The following is a 20,929-nucleotide window of genomic DNA, read 5'->3' as shown; positions in this document are numbered from 1 at the left end:
CAAACCATTTGTCTACTCTACTAAAGCCGCACTTCCCCAGCAAGTCCCAGTGTACCACCCTTGCAACATCTAAATGGCTCACTGTCTCCTTTGCCTGGTGGTACATTTTGCATAGGTCTCTCTTGAGTCTTGTCGATGTTGGCTTTAATGTAGTTTGTTCTTATTGCCTGGTTTTGGGCAGCAGTGAACTCTTAGGGTCTCTAAATTCTGTTGCCTTAAAATATACACTGTGAAGGTTCTTTTCTTTAAAGTTTCTTTTTCTGTTGTTGATTACGGTGTCCTTATTTAAACAAGTACAAATTACATTTTCAGCAACACTCTCCTTTATCAATTCCTCCTGGTTAGGATTAGGGTTAGAAAACCTAAACAATATTTCTCAATAAGGACACAGTCTTCGATGCTCATTAGACCTCTTCCTCCTTCTGACCTTTCTTTGTACAGTCGATCAACATCGCCTTTGCGATGAAACATATTGTACATAGTTAGTAACTTTTGGGTTTTTCGGTCCAAGGATTGAAGCTCATCTTTTCTCCACTCAACTATACCAGCACTGTACCTTATTATGGATACAGCTCTGGCCTTCATAGCGGTGATGACGTTCTTGCTATTGAGTTTTGATTTAAGTAATTTTCTAACACGCCTGAAATACTCCACTTTGATATTTTCTTTCATGGTCTTATCTTTGATTCCATCAGCTTCTAGAGCTAGATATTTATACCCATTCTGTACATCAATTTCTCTGATCTTCTCCTGAGACAGTATCTCAATACCTTCACTATGGTGATAACGACCTTTCTTCATAACAAGGACTCCACATTTCTTGATGCCGAACTCCATTCTAATATCGTCACTATAGATTCTGACAGTGTTAACGAGAACATCAAGTTGTTTTTCAGTTTTGCCAAACAACTTCAAGTCATCCATGTATAACAGGTGATTAACTGTCGGGCCTCCTTTGCGAAACTGGTACCCAGCATTGACCTTGCAGAGGATAAAAGACAATGGAATAAGGCAAATTACAAAAAGAAGGGGAGCTCTCTTGATCTTCTCTCGTCCTAAGCTCTGGTTGCCAGATGTTAACTCGGTTTCCCAATTTTTCATGCTATTCCCTATAAGGCTTTTGATGTTTTCTACAATGCCAAAGATCTCTAAGCATCTCAAGATCCAAGAGTGAGGGACCATGTCGAAAGCCTCCTTGTAGTCTATCCAACCTACTGACAGACCAACATTCCGCTTCTTACAGTTCTTGATTAAAGCTTTATCTATAAGAAGCTGGTGTTTTGTGCCCCTAGACCCTTTACAACAGCCTTTTTGCTCCTCTGGCAATAGCCCGTTATCATCTAGATGAGAGTAGATTTCCTCTGAGATAATACTTGTGAAGAGCTTCCACATCAAAGAGAGGCAGGTGATCGGCCTGTAATTCGTAACATCTGTTCCTTTGGTTTTATCTTTCATGATGAGAAGGGAATCGTTGAACATGGCTGCAAGAAATGGGTGGACAGATTTGATGTTCTTAATCCAAAAACCCTGCACTGGAGATTTGCAATTAGATAGTTTATTGGCTTGCTTTTTCAACATCTCACAGGTTATAGAAAGGTCACTTTGTTTAAAGATTCTTCCATGAACTTCATTCTCCACTTTTCCGATCCATTCTGCGCTGTCATTGTGGGACACATTCTTCTCCCAAATATTTCTCCAAAATTCTTTAGTTGCATGAGCATCAGGAATTTCTTCTTTTCCTCTTTCTATCGCTTCTAATCTCTCAAAAAGCTTTTTTTGGTTATTTTGAAAAAGTTTGTTTTGGTGGTATTGCTCTATCTGTTGTCATAACGTTTTATTTTCTGACTCTTTGCCGTGATTCTCTGCTTTAGCTCTTCAATGACGGTTAACATGCCTTTTCTCTTAACCCTGTACTTCTCAAAAAGTCTGGCCCTGGTATCCCTGTTCTTCAATTTTTCACTTTTAATACTTTCTATTTTACTAAGGTCTTTTCTTAAGATTCTAATTTGACCGTTAAGTCGTTTTTTCCACCAAGGTTCTTCCTTTTTCTTAGGTTCCTATTTGACAATACCAAGAAGTCTCGTTACAACACAAGCAGATGCCTTTAGCAGTCTATTACACTGCCACAGATCTTCTGGAGTAATGTATGCTACTATTTTATCTACTTCAGCTGTCACAGATTTCAATCTTTTCCTGTCAACAAACCGAAGATTAATCGGACCTTCAATTAACTCGTTCTGTAACTCTATTATTATTATTATTATTTTTATTATTATTATTATTATTATTATTATTATTATTATTATTATTGTTGTTGTTGTTGTTCATAATAATGTTAGGTGTTAAGTGTTTTCTTAGATCTCTCCAAAGCTTTGGACACTCTTGACCATCAAATCTTACTCACCCAGTGGCAGCACTATGTATGGTATCTGTGATGTGGCTCTGATGTGGATCAAAGCTACTTTTCTTACCGCCAACAATTCGTTCAAATCAACCAAACATGTTCCTCAATGCAGACCATTAAGTGTGGAGTTCCTCAAGGATCCATCTTAGGCCCTTCATTCTTTTACATAAACGATCTTCCTAAAGCTCCCAAATTAATGGAGCTTACACTTTTGGCTGATGACACGCGTGTCTTTTTTACTCACTCTCATCCTAACAACTTAGAGAATTTGCTAAATAATGAATTACAAAAATGTTGGCGTTGGGTTAAGATGTAACAAGCTTGCGATTATACAATATTTAACGAGGGTAACACATTAACCTTAAACAGTTTTCTAACAAGTGGCCCTCAAATCAATATCAAAGACAAATTATGCTATCTTTAGTCCGAGTCACAAGAAATTCAACCACAGTTTTTCTCTCTCTTTCAGAGGTCAATCACTTATACAAAGCAACGTAACTAAATTTCTTGGGGTGTATCACGATGAACGCCTTACATGGAAATATCATATAAACTTTGTATGCAAACAAATCGCTAAATCGGTATTTCATTCAGGACACGTTTTTACTTGTAAGACCAAACGCATGCTGTATTACATATTAATTTATTCTTAGATTATTTATGGTAACTCCACATGGTCGTCTACTTCCGTACATGTAACGTACTTTAACAGAATTTACTGTTTACAAAAGCGAGCTATCATATTGCTCCTCTATTCTCTAAATACGAAATGTTAGATATTTTTCAAGTGCATACGTTTGAAATTGCTAAATTTATGTTTCTCTTCCACAATGATCTGCTGCTTCCACTCTTTCTCAATCTTTTTATGACAAACAGTCAAAATAATTTGACTTGATTTACGTTAATTGTTAAGTTCAGTTTACAGTGTCCCCAATTAGTGGTCCAGCGTTAGAACGACTAGACACTTTAATAAAGTTCCTTTCTTAAAAAAGTTCATAGCTATAACACAAGAACAGCCAGTAATTATCGAGTGCATTCCTGTCCAACTAACATCAAGAAATTGACAGGTTTGTTTTACCAAGGACCAAAAATCTGGAATTTTCTTCCTGTATCTATTACAAACTTGTCAAGTATTAACAATTGTGAAATACTTGGAAAATGTTGTCAAATACTTGTGAAATGTTCAAGCGTTCCTATCTTTAAGAAAAAAGTGCTAGCGTTTCTATGAAAATAGTTACTGAATTATCATAGCCCCACACCTTCACAGCCGTTATTTCTTATCATATTGTGATGTCGAGGTAGCCTATAAGCCTGGTGGTTTCTTGAGGTCTCCTTGCCTAACAACATGCTGTACTTTGTAAAATTCATTTTAAGATCAAGGCATATAAATGATGATGATGATAAATTGGAGTTCAGTGACGCAGTTTAGTTTGTGTTCAAGATTAAGAAGAAACTGGGTAACCCAGTGCAATATAAATGGACTTCAAAGATTTCGGTTAAACATAACGTCCTGAAATCTTCTAAAAAAAACTAGACGATTTGATGCTACTTCAGCTGTTTTGAACATTAACTAAATGCCTTTCCACATATGTATTTTTCAGTTGCTTCAATTTCAAAAGCACTAAAGAAAAGGGGGCAACATCACAACGTCTCATGTTCTAGAACTTTTTTCAGTGTGCATCCAAACCAACCCTTTCAAGTCCATTTACATTTGGTTTCAGGAAGCCCATAAGGTTTCCACAGCTAGAAATGTATAGTAAGAATAGATGCATTACCAGATGAGCAGGAGGACTGGTTACTATTCTGCTCTGGTTCTGAGGCTGACAGTAACACTGATGGCCAAGGAATACTGTAAAAAGAGACCACATATTACGCTTTTTTTGCGAGTCAATGTGAACCCCTCATATGGCTAAAACCAGAAATGAACTTGCAAACCTGCAAACGCACTTCCGACATGTTTTCCCAGAAGTTCACATTGATTACAACTGCCATAGCTCTCTTTTTTTTACATGCTGGAAGGGAGACTGACTGATTGTCCAGGCTTGTTATGAGAGCAAGGTAATATCTCTGTTTTGACGAGGTTTCAGAGATGTCAATTGACACCTTCAGCATAAGGGTTTTCATGGTTTGCAGTTTGCAGTTCAGAATTGAACAGCAGGAAGTGCTTCCGGCACCGAATGCCTTGCCTGACTTAACCTGAGGCTGCAAAATGCCTAAACGCAAACTGCAGTTTGCAGTCCCCCATAACATGTCTCTAAGAATAAGCAAAGAGAGTAGAGAGAGTAGTGGTTTGTGTACAACACTGAAGAACCGTGTCCATATAAAGGTTGATATGGTAGAATGGTCAACTCAAATATTTACATCTGCTGATAACCCTAACCCTAACTTCTGCCAAAGTGAACCATAAAATACTAGGTAGAGTTCGTTTAATAAATTGAAGGCAAGGATGTAAACTAATCCTAGCACCAGTAACAAATTTACCTTAAAATGCGAACCAAACCATCACTGGAAGCTACAGCCATCAAACCCAGACGAGGAAGGTCATCCTACAAATCAAACGAAGAGTGAGTTTCAAATACAATTGTTGTACAATAACATTATTAGCTAGTTATTGTAAATTTCCTAAGTTATAATTACACCTGAAGAACCATAAGGCATAAAAGAACTACAGATATCAAATTTCCAGCATTTTCATTGGCTCGCTGGACACAGGCTATCAGTTAATATACAAAAATTTGGTTTTATCAACGGAGTTGATAATGTAAATTGGCCACCGTACAGAGATTCTAAAAGCTGACGTTTCGAGCATTAGCCCTTCGTCAGAGCGAATCGAGGGATTATGGGTTACGTGTAGTTTTTATAGTAGAGTAGGAGCTAAGCTATTGGTGGTAACATGGCAACGTGAAAAATAGTAATATATTAGTTAAATGAAAAGCGTTCGTTAATACCGAGAGGATTAAGGGTGCCGATTTGAAAGATGAATTTTTGTTCCAGATTCTTGCGGCTTTCCATCGTACCTAGATGTAGGGAAAGGCCGCAGATAGCCATGTGTTTTTTGGAGTGGTTAGGCAGATTAAAATGGCGAGCGACTGGCTTGGATGCATCCTTGTCATTCTTCTCAACATCGCGAATGTGTTCGCGGAATCGGTCACCTAGTCGTCTACCTGTCTCACCAATGTATAATTTATTGCATAACGTGCAGGTTATGCAATAAATGACATTTGCGGAGGTACATGTGAAACGATCGGTGATCTTAACAGATCGCTTAGGTCCCGAGATCTTGCTAGTGTTAACAATGAAAAGACAAGTTTTGCATCGTGAGCGCGCGCATTTGAAAGTGCCGGGTTGCTCGTTAGTTTTGAGCGCGCTTCTAACTAAAAAGTTGCCTACGTTTTTGTCGCGTTTGAATGAAATAAGTGGAGGTTGCGAAAAGATTCTACCAGTCTCGGGATCATTTTGGAGTAATTTAAAATTACTAAGAATGATGCTTTTGACTGCGTGATTATGAGGATGGAAAGTGAGGGTGAATGGAATTCTGTCATTCTTATCTTTTTGTGACGTTTGTAGTGATGACTGTCGATCAAATTGTTGGGTGCGATGATGGCCCGCTTTGACCACAGAGACAGGATAGCCACGTTTTTCGAAGAACTGGTACATCTCCTCTGATTTGCTGGAAAAATCGGTGTCATCACTACATAGACGTCGAAGTCTAAGAAATTGAGAATAAGGGATGGAGTTCTTGACATGTGATGGATGTGACGATGAATACAACAAATAACTGTGTGAATCAGTAGGTTTGTAGTGCACACTAGTACATAGCACGTTGCCTCTAATAGAAACTTTGATATCTAGAAAAGCCAATGAAGTTTCCGAAATTTCCCAGGTATATTTAAGAGCCGGTATATTTAACTAGTTCGGCAAGGCGGAGGAGCGTTTCCGAGCTAGGTTCTTTGACAGTGCGTTGATCGAAAAAGTGTTTAAGTGCTTGAAGACCTTCGCTATTAGGAATGACTGTGTATAGAGATGTAATGTCCATGGTGAAAATAAGTTTGTCTTGGCCGGAGAAATTGAAATCGCGGAAAATTTGTAGTGCGTGTGTACTGTCTTTAATGTATGATGGCAAAGATTTGACGATAGGCGTCATAATCCTGTCTAAGTAGCTAGAAATGAGTTCGGTGGGGCAACTACAGGCAGAAACGATAGGGCGACCTGGGTTGTTGGGTTTGTGAATTTTAGGCAAGAAGTAAATGCACGAAGTTCTAGGGGTGTTGATGATGAGATTAGTGGCAGTGTCCGGTAATTCTTGATTAACTATAAGATTTTGAATGGTGTCTTTGACAAGTTTTTGATTTTTGGAAGTGAAATCTTTAGCGATTTTGGCATAAAACGAGGTATCCGAAAGTTGCCGCAAAGCTTCTTTTTGGTAAAGGTCGGACCGCCAAACAACTACCGCGCCGCCTTTGTCGGCCGATTTGACAACTATGTCGTTGCGTTTACTAAGATTTTTAAGCGCCGCCCACTCTTCCGAGGAAAGGTTGAAAAATTTAGTGTTGCGATTGAATTTAAGTTTGTGAATGTCGTGACGGCATTTTTTGGTGAAAAAATCTAAAGAGGCAAATTGTCCCTCTGGGGGAGTCCATTTGGATTTGCGAACTAGAAGTGTTTCAAAAATATCTTTATTAGAAGTGTCCGAATCATCCTCTTTGTCGTGAAAAAAGGCTTTTAACTGAACGCGGCGAAGGAATTTTTCGACATCTTGCTTAATAGAAAATTCGTTGGTGCGGTATATAGCCATAATAGCGTAATTACAATTCCAGAAAATCTTCCGCTTACTGACTCAGAGAAATCTGTTCTCAGTAAGGGCCTAAATTTTGTCCCTATTACCAAACGCACCAACGAATTTTCTATTAAGCAAGATGTCGAAAAATTCCTTCGCCGCGTTCAGTTAAAAGCCTTTTTTCACGACAAAGAGGATGATTCGGACACTTCTAATAAAGATATTTTTGAAACACTTCTAGTTCGCAAATCCAAATGGACTCCCCCAGAGGGACAATTTGCCTCTTTAGATTTTTTCACCAAAAAATGCCGTCACGACATTCACAAACTTAAATTCAATCGCAACACTAAATTTTTCAACCTTTCCTCGGAAGAGTGGGCGGCGCTTAAAAATCTTAGTAAACGCAACGACATAGTTGTCAAATCGGCCGACAAAGGCGGCGCGGTAGTTGTTTGGCGGTCCGACCTTTACCAAAAAGAAGCTTTGCGGCAACTTTCGGATACCTCGTTTTATGCCAAAATCGCTAAAGATTTCACTTCCAAAAATCAAAAACTTGTCAAAGACACCATTCAAAATCTTATAGTTAATCAAGAATTACCGGACACTGCCACTAATCTCATCATCAACACCCCTAGAACTTCGTGCATTTACTTCTTGCCTAAAATTCACAAACCCAACAACCCAGGTCGCCCTATCGTTTCTGCCTGTAGTTGCCCCACCGAACTCATTTCTAGCTACTTAGACAGGATTATGACGCCTATCGTCAAATCTTTGCCATCATACATTAAAGACAGTACACACGCACTACAAATTTTCCGCGATTTCAATTTCTCCGGCCAAGACAAACTTATTTTCACCATGGACATTACATCTCTATACACAGTCATTCCTAATAGCGAAGGTCTTCAAGCACTTAAACACTTTTTCGATCAACGCACTGTCAAAGAACCTAGCTCGGAAACGCTCCTCCGCCTTGCCGAACTAGTTTTAACGCTTAATTGTTTTTCATTCGCCGGCAACTATTACAAACAAATTAATGGTGTAGCGATGGGCACAAGAATGGGACCTAGCTATGCCAATCTTTTTGTAGGATATGTTGAACACCAATTTTTTAGTCAGTACAACGGCCCAATACCTGAACTCTACGGCCGTTACATCGACGACTGCAACGGCGCTATTTCATCCAGCAGAGAAGAACTCGATCAATTTATAACCTCCGTCAACTCTTTTCATCCGGCTCTTAAATATACCTGGGAAATTTCGGAAACTTCATTGGCTTTTCTAGATATCAAAGTTTCTATTAGAGGCAACGTGCTATGTACTAGTGTGCACTACAAACCTACTGATTCACACAGTTATTTGTTGTATTCATCGTCACATCCATCACATGTCAAGAACTCCATCCCTTATTCTCAATTTCTTAGACTTCGACGTCTATGTAGTGATGACTCAGATTTTTCCAGCAAATCAGAGGAGATGTGCCAGTTCTTCGAAAAACGTGGCTATCCTGTCTCTGTGGTCAAAGCGGGCCATCATCGCGCCCAACAATTTGATCGACAGTCATCACTACAAACGTCACAAAAAGATAAGAATGACAGAATTCCATTCACCCTCACTTTCCATCCTCATAATCACGCAGTCAAAAGCATCATTCTTAGTAATTTTAAATTACTCCAAAATGATCCCAAGACTGGTAGAATCTTTTCGCAACCTCCACTTATTTCATTCAAACGCGACAAAAACGTAGGCAACTTTTTAGTTAGAAGCGCGCTCAAAACTAACGAGCAACCCGGCACTTTCAAATGCGCGCGCTCACGATGCAAAACTTGTCTTTTCATTGTTAACACTAGCAAGATCTCGGGACCTAAGCGATCTGTTAAGATCACCAATCGTTTCACATGTACCTCCGCAAATGTCATTTATTGCATAACCTGCACGTTATGCAATAAATTATACATTGGTGAGACAGGTAGACGACTAGGTGACCGATTCCGCGAACACATACGCGATGTTGAGAAGAATGACAAGGATGCATCCAAGCCAGTCGCTCGCCATTTTAATCTGCCTAACCACTCCAAAAAACACATGGCTATCTGCGGCCTTTCCCTACATCTAGGTACGACGGAAAGCCGCAAGAATCTGGAACAAAAATTCATCTTTCAAATCGGCACCCTTAATCCTCTCGGTATTAACGAACGCTTTTCATTTAACTAATATATTCCTATTTTTCACGTTGCCATGTTACCACCAATAGCTTAGCTCCTACTCTACTATAAAAACTACACGTAACCCATAATCCCTTGATTCACTCTGACGAAGGGCTAACGCTCGAAACGTCAGCTTTTAGAATCTCTGTACGGTGGCCAATTTACATTATCAACTCCGTTGATAAAACCAAATTTTTGTATACTACTTCCCCACCGACGCAGCACCACAGTTTCTTTAGAAACTACCCCTTCATTTATCAGTTAATATACCTGCTGTAGCTAATATGGTCAAGGAACGCATCAGCAATAAAGCGAGCTGAACACATTTTTGCAGCTCTGCCGAGAATAAATGGCAGACAAAAGCCGTTTTGGACCGGAATTGACCAAGGCAGTAGCCGGTGATTTAGTAAAAGAGTTGTTGATCCTGGAGTTTTTAGTAAAACAAGTATTCTACTTGGGCTTGCTCGATATCAAATGATTGACCAACTCGGCGCTACACTCCTTGTTGGTTATCTATCACTTCATATCCAGCGTGCCCTCGTAGAATAATTGTTAAATAACCAGTTAGATTTAGGATGTTTGATTGTCTGGGTGGTGAGGGTGCCACACTCGTAAATCCAGATACAAGTGCCAAGTCCAACTCTGATGAGCACCTTCTTGGAGTGTAAGAGTCATTTTCAGTTCAACTCGTCCACCTGCTGTTGTAAATAGCCAACTGGTCTGCCTGCGTAACCCTGCGAATTGAGGTTCAAGAGCCAGAATGAAAAAAAAAACCTTTCTTTACCACCTTGAAAGTCTTTAAAGTCACTTTCCCTCAAAACTGGCTCTCTTCAAGATTTTAAAGTAAATAAAGGCACTGCTAAATAAAAAAAAGAACTATTGAACTGAAATTCAAAGCCTTCTGTTTATTGAATAGAGGCTTTAAATTTCACCAAAATTCGGTTTTACCAAAGTAGTCGATAAAGATAAATTAACCACGGTAAAAAACATTTTTGAGCTGAAGCTTACTGTTCTTTTTTCCATTGTTTCATTCCTCACCAATCCAGCACCAGAGTTTGCTTACAAACTAACCCTTGCATTCCTCTTTACATTTCACCAGTCTAGTGACTGGCAAACATCTTTTAATCTCAGTCGCACTTGATAAGAAAATTATTTTGTTCACTCCCGTGTATTGTTTTCCTGGCCCCAAAAAACCGTTAAGGGGAGAAATTACTTACAGTAAGTAGTGGTAGTAAGTAAGTAAGTGGTGTTTTTGTATTATCATTATTTCCATAATTTTTCTGCATTTTTCCTACCTGGTCCTGACATACTATGAAATACTCCGTTGATAAATGTGTTTATTAATATTATTTACTTCGTATTGCTTGGATGATACAGACTCCCATGTTCCTGAAGGGCACCAGCTTATTTCCCTTATTGTCCCATAATTGTGCGCTATGCCAAGAGATAAAGTTGGTTTTGCTCCTGAACTGTAAGAAAAAAAGTCATCAAGTAAGATACGAGCAAGGAACTGACAGGGCAAAAAGGCGTCCTTGCTACAAACCTGCAGAAAGACGACTATGAACATTTAGGAGAACCAGTCACCATAGTAATAGTGAAATCATACCCTCTAGATTCCAAATTTTAATACCATAGCAGTGAACGTAAAACTTAAACTTGAACCATTTTCAAACCTCAGGATCAAGACTTTTAGACACAATCTTTTGATTTGATCAGTGTTAATCACGTGAGGACAAAAATTTGAAACCTGCTCATTTTTCAATCTTTGATATGAGACGATTCATTAACTTTCCCCTTTTCAATCACATCATACAACTTGTAACTTTAGTGACACCATGTTTACCACAACCTTCAACTTAAACTTTACCTCGCAGAGTCCGCCTTTAACTTTCCTGTATTCCACAGTTGTATCAGCCCCATGTTAGAGAAAGCATTGTGCACAAGGTGGACCTGTCAAACACGATTAATGCAGTGTTGTAAAGTAGTATAATTACATAGGTGAATAATTAAAATTCTCTGGGCTGATTGGTTGCACTTAAGGTGATTATTGTGTGATAATCACCTAAGCGCCTTTTCAAAATGGCCATAAGCCATTTTGCCACGGTGACATGAAAAAATTAATTCTCGTTTTAAAGAAAATGCTTATTTTTCAAATAATCACCTGTGTAATACTAAAACAATGATTGTTATTCCCCTTAGGCTTGGTTAGTATCAGTGAATATAAACCTTGTCGATATTCACCTCACCTTAGACGAATAATTGTTAATTAATTATGTTTTTGCTGTGTACATGCATAATCATCCCTTCTTGAAATTCGCTGATACTGAAGTCTTCCAAAACACCTCCATCTAAAAGATCCTACCACCAAATTGGTCAAGCTCAATTGTTATGTCATGGCAAGAGATGCTTACTCCTCTTGATGTCCATAAGTAGATATTCTAACAAAATTAATATTCTCATAATCGCTTCTACTTAGCTATAATTTTATACTAGGCATTTCATACAAAATGTCACTTTTCAATCAATGAATGTTGAATGATTAACCCATTGAACCCTGGGAGTTCAACTGGGGGAGTCCTAGGACGTTTGAGGTGTCAGTGGGTTAATAGATTTACCTGATCCAATGATCTGTAAGCGCTGATGGCCAGGAACTGATCTGTGCTTTCAATAGAGTCTAATTACAATTCAAATAAAGCTAAAAGTTAAGAAAACTGATACTACTTGAAACCATTTTTACACCTTTAACCACGCTATGGAATATAGGGTATTTGATTATCACACTTACAGAAGTGAATGAGAAGCTTATCCAGTGACTATCATTCGAGGGATTTGGAAATTGGTTGACACATATTAGAACAAAGACAAACTTTTTGGCCAAAACAAAACAGTGATGAATCTTACTTGAGGGAGTACAATGATCCAATGGTTGGGGTACTTCATTTGAATGCAGATGCTCCAGGTTCAATTCCTATTCTAACCACCATTGGTGGGGTGTGGTTCTGAAATTGTCTCTACCAGGCTCTGTAAAGAGCCAGCTATTGTCTACCTCAAATTGTTTCTTAACACGGCTGTGTTTGTTTCATTTTCTCTGGAAACACCCCTAAACATATTAATAGTAGTCAACCCTATTAGGGTTTAAATTTGGCATCATTCTGCATTGACTATGGATGAAAACTTTAAATTAACCAACCAAAAATAAAAATAATAATAGCAAAATAACTTTATACAGTGCTAATTATATTGATTCATATTCAAGAGCACTTCACAAAGTTTAATAATGTCATAAATTAGTATATCATCTAACTGTATTTTAAAAGTGAAGCAAGGATTACAGCGATCAAGACACATGGCAGATAAGTATGTCTATAGACCACTTTCATACATAATGACCACCTTTGCATTCTTTTGTATTTATGTTAATTAGACCTACTGCACTCATTTTGAAACAAAAATTCTTTTGAGATTTGCTCATTGCAGCGAGGCTAGAAAGGCTTCTTAGCATTGAAACAGATATACTTTATTTGGCTGCCATTACAAAAGACGTCCATCCTTCTTGTGGATAAAAGCTGGAGCATCGAAAAAACCCAAGTCAGAGTCATATCGAAAAAGTATTTCCTCTTCTTCATTGAAAATAATCAAATTTTCACTGGATGGCAATTATTGCACAAGTGTCCGAGTTACCCTTTTCTGATGAACTTCCTGAATGCAGGGATGAGAGGTTTATGTTCGCTCATGTGTTTATGCTTCCCAAAGCATTCTGGCTCGTAACATAAATTCGAAGAAACTGTGCAGCGCAATATTGGGGATGAATGGTAAAGGAAAGTTTAAATTTGCACCCAAGAATTTAATATGTAAACCAGACGTTTTGAGGGTACTCCCTCTTCATCAGTGGTTTGAATGTGTGTGCACCTGAACGCTCAAATAAACACAACATTGCAACATTTACAGCACGCCCTGACTTTGTACAAAACAGAAGTCCATAGACAGTCCGCAAGGGTATAGGGTGCGGTGTCTCAAAATCATCCAGAATGAGTGAAGGAATGAATGAATGATGTCTTTAATAAATTCAAAAGATAAAAATACATATCTCAAGCTACAAGTCAATCAAATGCAAAAAAGTTTAGAGCTCTAGAACAATATGCACACATCTATTTACATCAAGGAATCAATGTCATATCTAAAACAAGTCTATTTACATAGGACGATTTGAAGCGCTCTGTTGTCACTGAAGGATGATAGAAGCCTGTTTTCCTTAAAGCATAATTGGTGAAATTCCTTTCTGGTAAAATCTTCACAAGGGGCGAATTTGTTCTCATGGCCTTTCTAAAAATACGGCAATGTGATCTTTCAAGCAACTCCCTTATATTCAATTTCCTCAATTTCCTGCATTTATAGCACCTATCGAAAAAATTCTGTACGTTGTAAAGATCAGAAGAGGAGGCTCCACACACCGATAAACCGTACAAAAAATTAAGCATAACAAGTGAATGAAACAGATAATCCAGCTCCTCCTGATTGTACCCCTCTTGCCGAAGAGTTCTCATTACGTGCAAGCGTATTTACAATTGTACTGGAATATCACACCTAATAGTTTAAGCTCGCTGCATTGTTGAATGTTATGTATTTTGCACAGTTCCTCCACAAACCCTTTTTTTATGCAAGGTAAGTTATTTACACTTTCTAGGATTGCATGACAGAGTTTTCTACAGACTAACGTAAAAAACTGTCCACCACTTCCAGTGACTGATCAACTCCATCTTTCCACTAGGGGATTACAATATTCGTGTCATCGGCACATTTAAAAAGTATGTCAACACCTTTTAACTGTATATTAAGATCATTTAGAAAAACATTGAATAAATAAGACCTGCTGACAGACCCTTGGGTCGTACCCTTATTGACATCCTTCCTGTTATTATATACAACTCTTTGTTGCCTATCAGAAAGAAAACTAAGAAACCAATTCTGAATATAAGGGTTGAGATCAAGACTTTTAAGGTTATCAGCGAGTCGGACATGCCTCACCATATCGAATGCCTTACTAAAGTCCATACTGAAGAGTCTAACCCCTTTACAAGCAGGATTTATGAAGAAAACTAAGAACCCTGCGCTGAATAGTCAATAACAAATTAGTGCAACTACCTCTGTCTCTATACGCAAACTGCGAAGGTGCAAGACTATCCTCAAATGACGTGGAGGTGATAAACAACCTTTTCGAACACCCTTGCAATAACTGGCGTTAGATTGATACTGCTGTAGTTGCCGTTTTCTTTAGGGGAGGGGTTAATATTAGCCCTCTTCCAAGACTTACGCCATGAGTGAGACGAGAGCAAAAGGTTCCACAGCTTGGTAACAACGCCCGTGAGAATTTCCGCTTGATCCCTCCATACCCAATAGGGCATGGCATCAGGCCCAGTGGCAGTCCTTTTGACCCCATCGAGCGCCTTCCACTCCTATCACTCACTGACCTCAGGAATAGATACACTCGAACATATTGACATCAAGCTAGGCTTAACATAGGTATCGTCATGACAGAGGGATCCAAAATAATCGTGCAACGTTGTCAGTAACTCATTATCCAGACAGAAACTCCCAGGGCGACTTCGCTGCTGAGAAAGGTTATCAACCCTTTTCCAACACGCTTTGCTCCCTTTTAAAGCATCAAAATTAGTTTTATTCTGACGGATCACTTCAGAGATCTTCCTGTTTATGTTGTTGAGTTTCTCCCGCTTAAATGGCGAGATCCTTGATTTAGCTCTCAGCAGGCACTTAACAATGGGTGTTACCCAAAACGGGTCACATGACGATACAGAAACCGTCTTCAGAGGCATGCAAGAGTTTACGTGGCTGTGGATTGTTCTTTCCAAATGATTCACAGCCTCATCGATATTGTTGGAATTACGAATATCATTCCAGTCCTCCTCGTTGAGTGCGTCCTTGCAGTGAGCTCTGCAGTCATGGAACTTAATCTTAGGCCGAATAGGTTTTAACCTAATACCTGCACCTTTAAGATTGCTGCTAACATAGATCGCTACCCCACCTTTTGCCCTCAAATCCAGTCCAGACCAATTTCTATCTCGCCTGTAAATTGAGTAGTTGGAAATATTAACCACTGCATCTGGCATGTCCAGTTTTACATGTGTTTCGCTAACTACGCAAACATCCACATCCTTATGAATCAAATCACTCTCTGAAACCACAGATGCACGAACTCGATTCTTTATCTTACTAAGACTGCAAATATTGATAAACAAACATTTCGGGACCGCGAAGACCAACCGGGATGGGGTCACTTACTTTGGTAGTGATAGGAATGATAGGAATAAGATGTCTTGCAGCAGGTCGTTCTTTAACTTCTTTAGCACTTTGAGAAAGGCGATGGCCGTGGATGACTTCGATTTTTAGTGTACGGTTATTAATCAGTTGCGGATGTTTACACTTGCTCGGTCCATTTCCTCTGTATTTAAGGATTCCCAGATTTTTAAAAGCCCCCCAAATCGCAGTATCTGGTCTGCAGGAAAATTTCGGCTGAGAAAGCAACACTTTTCTGTCATAGCTTGTCCTTAGTGAGTGGTCGCAAAGTACACCTTGTCAAAGATGCAAGGCATCATTATTACGCCAACAACTATGCAAGGCCAAAGGTGAATCGAATGACCATGCTTGTGCCATGCTGCAATCGGTCATGTAGTTCTTTCACACCTCGGCTTCGAACAGAAGTCCTGGATTAAAAACTCAGTGAAGGTTTCACCAACAGGCAGAATTTGATCTAATTTAGAAAGCTTAGGAGTAGCAAAACTACCTACGTGCTTCAGTCGTCTAGAAGTACTAAGCAAATAGATGAAATATAAGTATAAAAGGACAGCTCTTACAAACATGACAGCATGGCTACATTTTTCGGGACAACCCAAACTGTCTGTCTCTGGCATCCCTAAACCTCAAACAGATTACAGAAACCAGTATGCCCTGAGTTTGTGTGTTCTGGAAAAAGAAAAACCTCTAAGGAAAACAATGAAACACCTGGCGGGGACTGGCCAAATAACCCTAAAACGACGAAATGATGTTGTCGTAAGGCCCGCAGATAAAGGAAAAAAAAGGTGGTAGAGTGGGCTTGACATCTCTACGTAGTGGAGGCCGAAAGGCAACTCTCCGATACTTATTTCTATGAACAGCAAGATTTCACCATGCACCGACAACAACATGGTCAGGAGAGTAATAAAGAAGGCAATCTCAGTGCCCAAACTAGAAGCTGCTATCCATCTTGTTGTAGACAGTCCCTGCACATCTGAATTCTATATTTTGCCCAAAATCCACGAACCCGGAAACCCTGCTGTCTCTGACTGGAACTGCCTAACAGAAGTACATGTAATAGCGACCTACTTCGTGTATCATCACTGATTATAATGTATCACCATTGATTCTAATTACACGTAAAAATGACAAATGATAATGGCCTAATTATTATTGACTAATCAACAGAAAAACACCTGTGATAAGACAGCCATCGGGTAAATATTATTTCGTATTTCTTTCTGTTATCTCACGATCATGACAAGACAGTTTTGTTACCTTGACCGATCATTGCTTTGATTACACACTATGCTTCTGTCACCAAACGGAATAGTCTATTGAATGTTGGTACACACCGATACACTTAGATACTATTACCACTCCACTGGTTAAAAACCTACCCAGCTACGTAAAAGGCACTAAACACATGCTCCACATTACTGAGTCCTTTCGTTTTCCTGGTGATAATAATTACAGCTGATGATGACCACAATACATTTCCATGTGTCCAGTTCTCACGGCAAAACCTGCCTCCACACCAACACCTCCACCTCCACATTTCTCTATACTCCAAGTGGGCAATGAAATAGGCACCTAAGGATGACCTTGGACACCTTGGAAACAAATGGTGGTTGTGTGATGTTTCCTTTTGACAAGTATTAATGAGGCAAAACAGCGACTGCAAAGGGAATGCTATTCTCGCTCCTCAAGAGCAAAGTGAAAAAAAACATCAATAAAGTTGTGGGCAGATGGAAAGTGTTTTTCAATGCCATGAAATTGTTTAAATCCATAGAGGAAAATAAAATTTAACCCAGGCAGCAAACTTCTGGCACACCATAAGTGAAGTTCAATTTGTAAAAATTCCATTTTTTGCAATCACTACCATGGCAATTCAAATCCTTTTGTAGGCAAGAAAATGACAGTGGAGTGGACAAAGTTTGAGGTAAGTGAAAAGAGGCAATATCCCAAAGGAAAAAAGAAAGGCACTCTTAGCAGCTAGAACGAAGACAATGACACTTTAGTTGCGCAGCGTTTCAGCACTTAGATCTCCAGTAAAGCCCAGATGTATTCAAGAATGCTTGGTAACCAAGACATTTGCCAGGTCCTTCAAGTTCTTTGCCAACAGCATCCTCAACCTTGTCAAGAGTGGGCTTTATATTCTTGTAGCAAATGTTAAAGTGTCGAAGCTGCCTAACTCATTGAGGGTAATTTCCAAGCATAGATGGAATACCTGTAAAAAAATCGACAATTTCCTTGCATTTCATGCCCTGCATCATGTAGTTTCTCAGGTCCTTTTGTCTGTGTGTTTGTTTACCCTTTCTTACATTTCACTTTAATTTAATGTGTACATTTTTTATTGAAGTATGAGTTCACTTTTGTTTCCAAATTTATGGGAAAACATTGGCAAATTCGGAGTGATAACATTAGGTCACCATTCACCATGACATTCAATGTGATTAAAATATATGCACGCCGTACAGGCTTGAAGGGGAAAACTACTCAAAAATCCTTTCCGTCAATTTAAAGATTGGATTTCCTCAGTGTTCTCTCCCATTTCCTTTGTTTCTTCTTGAAATCTCTAATTTCATTTGTTAACCAAGGAACTTTGGGTTTGGCCACAGGATAATCTTGGATGTAATGGGTATGTCAATCCACAGCATTTGTAAGAGAGTAGCAAAATCTACGCCATTAGGTCATCAAAGCTAATATCCTGGTCGAAACGTTTATGGACACATTCCTTTTCACTTCTTTTTTGGGAAGATAAATTCCAAGGTATGTTTATTTCCAACCCACCTGCACAACTTTCTGGAGTTTCTCTAACAATGTTGATGACCATTCCTTGCAGAACATGTTTCACAAGTGTTTGACCTTGAAGACCAACAATGTTCAGGGTGGAGAGGGAGATCAACGGAACCTTTTCTCTTTAACTAAATATGCTGCTAGATATCGACACATCTTCCCCATTAATGAAAGAAAATAATATATAGATATCAACACATCTTCCCCGTTAATGAAAGAAAAGAAAATAAACAAAACAAAATAAAATAAATAAATAATTCTGGACCAAGTCATTGAGATTTCACTATGACAATGTCCATAAGGCATATGTCCTTACAACAGCTTACAACGGCTTATACGAATGAAACAGTCACGACATGATAAAATCTTTGTCTCGTGGATCTCCTAAGTGGCTGGGCTGTATCTTCAGGTACAGAAGATGGTGGCATCACAGGAGATGATGATGTGGATTCACCCACACAATCGGCCTCAATGGGTGACAACGCCCGGCTAACCAAAGGAGTTTCAGGAACAGGACCTGGCGATGCAACAGGAGCCCTTTAAACTTCGGCAAAGGGTTCAACTTCCTCAGAAGTCTGTGTATTATGTCCTTTCGATTTCAACGCCAAACCACTCCATCAACTAGGACCTCGTATGATCGGGGAGCAACTTCTCTGAGACATTCAGCTGGTCTCCATGTTCCTGAAGGTGAACGGATGTGGATAGTTTTGCCAGGCTTCACAGGGAAAAGGACGCGCTTGCCACGATTGAAGTACCTGCGCTTACACTCTCTCCGAGCACACAGTTTAGCAACGTCATAGACGAGGCTAAATTCAGGCGTTAGAAGAGTTCCGGAAGTCTTACAGCGGCGGCCCAGAAGACGTTGTGCGGGGCTCGTCTCCATCTCCCCCCCCCCCTTGGAGTATTACGCCAATCCAGGAGAGCTTAGAATTCACTGACACCGGCGGCTACACACTTCGTGAACAGACATAGAACAGTACAAATGGCATTCTCGGCCTTACCATTACTTTGCGGGTAACAGAGACTTGAAGTAATATGCTGAAAGTTCCATTGGTCTAGAAATTTTGCGAACTCAGATGAGGCAAAGCAAGGCCCATTATCTGTGACCAACGTATCTGGAACTCCAAATCGGCTAAAGGCGGCCATTACACTTCTGATCACTGACTTGGAGGTTTCAGATGAAAGGGAATCAACCTCTATAAAGTTACTGAAATAGTCGACAACAACCTGCAGAGCTCAACCTGAGTGAAAACAGATGTCCGCAGCAACCTTGGCCCAAGGACGAAGCAGAAATTCGTGTTGAAGTTATGGTTTCTGAACTTGTGAGTTGCGATGGGTAAGGGAAACATCACACTGACCCACAAAGTCCTTCATTTGGGCGCTCATTCCAGGCCAGAACATGCACTCGCGAAGTGGGAGAAGGCACCCCCCCCAGGCCAATGTGACTTGAGTGAGCTAGGGACATAAACTCCTTTCTGAAGGTACTGGGGACAAACAGGCGAGGTCCATGGAAAACCAGGTCCCTTGAACAGTCAGCACAACACGAAACTGGAAGAAAGGGCGCAAGACCGGATCGCACTCAAGAATGTTGCCAGGCCAACCTTCTAAGATGATTTGTTGAAGATCAGCACAAACGGGATCTTGGGCTGATTCCTGCTCAATCCGCGTTAGCCGAGACAGAGAAACTCACAAGTCCTCAGTGTGATCAACAAGCTCAAGAGATTTCACTTCCTCTGAAGGCAACACTTCCCCAAGATATGCACGGCTGAGCGTATCCACAATGAACATAAGGGAACCTTTCTGGTACTTGACCTTGAGATTGTAGCATTGAAGTCACAATAGCATCCGTTGAAGCCTTGCTGGAGCATCGCAAAGGCTCTTCTTAAAGATTTCTTCCAGAGGCTTATGGTCGGTCTCCACGTGCACAACATCACACCCAAAGATGTACCCGTCAAACTTCTTGCACACAAACACAATGGCCAGGAGCTCCTTCTCGATTTGAGCGTACCTGGTCTCCATTTGAGTAAGGGCTCTGGATGCAAAACTCACTGGTTGCTGAAGCTGAAGCAAAGGGGCTCCGAGCCCTGTGTCAGAAGCATCACATTGGAGGGTAACCTCATCTAGCAGGCTGTAAAAGGGCAGAACAGGGGCTTGTGAGATGGGAGTCTTGATATCACTCCATGCTTTCTCCTCGGTTTCAGACAAAACCCACTCGGCATCTTTACGAGTCAGTTGACGAAGTGGATGGGCCATGTCAGAAAGACCAGGTAGGAATTTAGCCAAGTACTGAACAGTTCCATTAAAACGCAGCAAACTGTTTACATCAGTTGGGCGTGGCATCTCAAGGACAGCTCGAACTTTCTCAGGATGAATTTTCAGACCAGACTTGGTGTCGTAGTGGCCAATTAAGGGAACTTCCTCCAAGCACAGCTGAAGCTTTCCATTACAAGCTTG

General features: G+C 39.9%; 1 protein-coding gene across 5 annotated transcripts in view; it reads right to left on the bottom strand.

Annotated features, from left to right (window-relative positions):
* The window catches only part of LOC138047617 (uncharacterized), a 105,887-nt gene that overhangs the window by 42,199 nt on the left and 42,759 nt on the right, over positions 1-20,929 (bottom strand). For all 5 annotated transcript variants that reach the window (XR_011131880.1, XR_011131883.1, XR_011131882.1 and 2 more), the window contains 5 exons: positions 12,004-12,062; positions 11,256-11,338; positions 10,743-10,857; positions 4,886-4,950; positions 4,180-4,253 (listed from right to left, as the gene is read on the bottom strand). Coding sequence is in view for 1 of the 5 variants with exons in the window: in XM_068894544.1 (XP_068750645.1) it covers positions 4,180-4,253; positions 4,886-4,950; positions 10,743-10,857; positions 11,256-11,338; positions 12,004-12,062 (396 nt within the window). In the remaining 4 variants the exon portion in view is untranslated. The remainder of the gene's footprint in view (positions 1-4,179; positions 4,254-4,885; positions 4,951-10,742; positions 10,858-11,255; positions 11,339-12,003; positions 12,063-20,929) is intronic.

Source organism: Montipora capricornis, chromosome 4 (genome assembly GCF_036669925.1).
Source record: "Montipora capricornis isolate CH-2021 chromosome 4, ASM3666992v2, whole genome shotgun sequence".
Taxonomy (NCBI): Eukaryota; Metazoa; Cnidaria; class Anthozoa; order Scleractinia; family Acroporidae; genus Montipora; species Montipora capricornis.
The sequence above is the reverse complement of the archived record's forward strand: the minus strand, read 5'-3'. Positions and strand labels throughout refer to the sequence as shown.